The following is a 1,955-nucleotide window of genomic DNA, read 5'->3' on the forward strand; positions in this document are numbered from 1 at the left end:
CAAAGTGGGGGGGTCCTGTGGGGTGTCCCCCGCCTCCCTGTCCCTGGCCTTCGCACGGGGCAATGGCAGCAATTAAAGTGTTTGGGGAGATAAGGGCGCACGTCTCCCGCCTGCTGCTGCCCGGGACGCGGAGATTTCACCAGGACTCGGGTTTGGTCACCTGCCAGCTCTGGCACAGGGCTGAGGGGACAATGGGGCACCAGCAGTGGGGACAAAAGCCACCAGCTGTGGGACAGGGGGATAGAAATAGGGACCTCCAGTCTCAGGGGGACATAGTACCCCGGCATGCTCCTGTCCCGCAGAAAGGTCCCAGCAGGTCCCTCTGTCCCTTTGCAGTCCCTCATGGGATGTCCCCAGCAAGGAGCAGCCAGGACACCGCTGGCTGGGTGGCACTGAGGTGGCATCACCCCATTAATTAACACCCTGTCCCATTAAACCCCATCAACCTCCTGCCTGACACATCCCAGCACAGGGATCCATCCAGGCTGGGGGTCAGGATGCCCTCACCCTGGGGACAAGAAGGGACCCAAACCCCACACCCCATGTCCCCAGTACCTTGGTGGCAGCACAGGCTGTGCCTTGGTCATAGTCCTTGTGCCCAGCTTTTTTATCCAGCTTGCTCCACAGGGCCTTGGCACTCCAGTAGTTGAGGGCAGCCTTGAGGCTGTGGTAGAGCTGCAGCCCGCTGCCCTGCAGCCCCAGGCACTGGCACAGCAGCCCTAGGCACTGGCACAGCTCCCTGAAGCAGCCCAGCACCTCCCGGCACTCCCCGGCACGCAGGAACCTCTCAAAGATGGCATGAGCTGGGTTACCCGGCTCATCGGCCAGCACGTTCATCCTGCTTCACCCAGCAGCCTGGCAAAGGATGGCAGAGATAAGTGTGGGGGGGACCCTCCTGGACCCCCATCCTCAACCCCATCTGATAACAGACCTGGTGTCTCAGCGCCAGGTTTCCCAGTTGAGGGTGTTGTTGGGTGATGGTGCCACCAAAATCGAGGTCCTTCCCGGTAGTGGTTGGTGGAGCCTCCCCTGGGTGCTGCACCCAGCAAGCCACGGTGTCACCCTGCCACGGTGACGTCAGGGGAGGGGACAGGGAGGGCTGTGGTGGCAGCAAGTGGCTTCCTCTGTCCGTCCGGCGTGTACCTGCAGCGGCCCAGAGCAGAGCGAGGTGTTTTGGAGCAAAGATGCCACTTCCTTCCTCATCACCCTCGGCCTCGCTGAGACAGGGATGGGGAGGGGGGGTCCTGGCCACAGGGACAAACAGAAGCTGCCCCAAAAACCAGCAAGACCCAGTCCCAGGGCGGAAAGGAGCAGGATTGGACCCATCCCACCAGTCTGGCTTTTGCAAGCAAAAGTGGGGTGACTTGTCCCCCCTCAACCTCCGCCTCTGCCACCACCGGAGCGGGGCGGAAGCAGATTAGCACAGAGGAAGCGCCGGTGGGGAAACCAAAAAGAAGCCAAAACACCATAGGAACGGCCTCGTTACACCACAGAACTCACGGGAGGAGGGGTGCAGTGCATCACCCCATGGGTACCCCAAAACCCCCCTGCCCTTGGCATCTCCCAGGGGATCAGCATCTGCCTCCCACTCCTGGCACCACCATCCTCTGCCACCTTCTATCTCACCAGCCTGAGCATGAAGCACAAAATTTCGCCCTTTCCAGCTGTGGTCACCAAACCCTGGGGTGGGGGGAAGCCTCCCCCAGGCTGGCAAAGCAGCTGGCAGAGACGTGGCACTGCCAAGGAGGAACTGGTGGAAACGCTCGGCAACCCGGAGCGTTCTCACCTTTGAACCCTCGCTCTTTGCCCTCTCGCCACTCGGTGTTATCACCGGGCACGTGGCAGCACCCCAAAGGTGACAGCACCCCAAAGATGGCAGCTGACCCCACAGCAGGATGCCAGAAGGGGAAGGACACCGAGTCAGAGCCAAGCTGCTTTGAATGGCACAGGGGAAA

General features: G+C 61.4%; 1 protein-coding gene across 1 annotated transcript in view; it reads right to left on the reverse strand.

Annotated features, from left to right (window-relative positions):
* Window positions 1-837, reverse strand: part of LOC104525439 (F-actin-monooxygenase MICAL1) — a gene marked incomplete at its 3' end in the record, with an annotated part of 1,327 nt that extends 490 nt beyond the window's left edge. Inside the window, exon 1 of the mRNA XM_010168594.2 lies at window positions 556-837. Within this exon, the coding sequence (XP_010166896.2) occupies window positions 556-837 (282 nt within the window). The remainder of the gene's footprint in view (window positions 1-555) is intronic.
* Window positions 838-1,955: the final 1,118 nt, after the last annotated feature.

Source organism: Antrostomus carolinensis, unplaced genomic scaffold (assembly GCF_000700745.2).
Source record: "Antrostomus carolinensis isolate BGI_N321 unplaced genomic scaffold, ASM70074v2 scaffold27205, whole genome shotgun sequence".
NCBI classification, from domain to species: domain Eukaryota; kingdom Metazoa; phylum Chordata; class Aves; order Caprimulgiformes; family Caprimulgidae; genus Antrostomus; species Antrostomus carolinensis.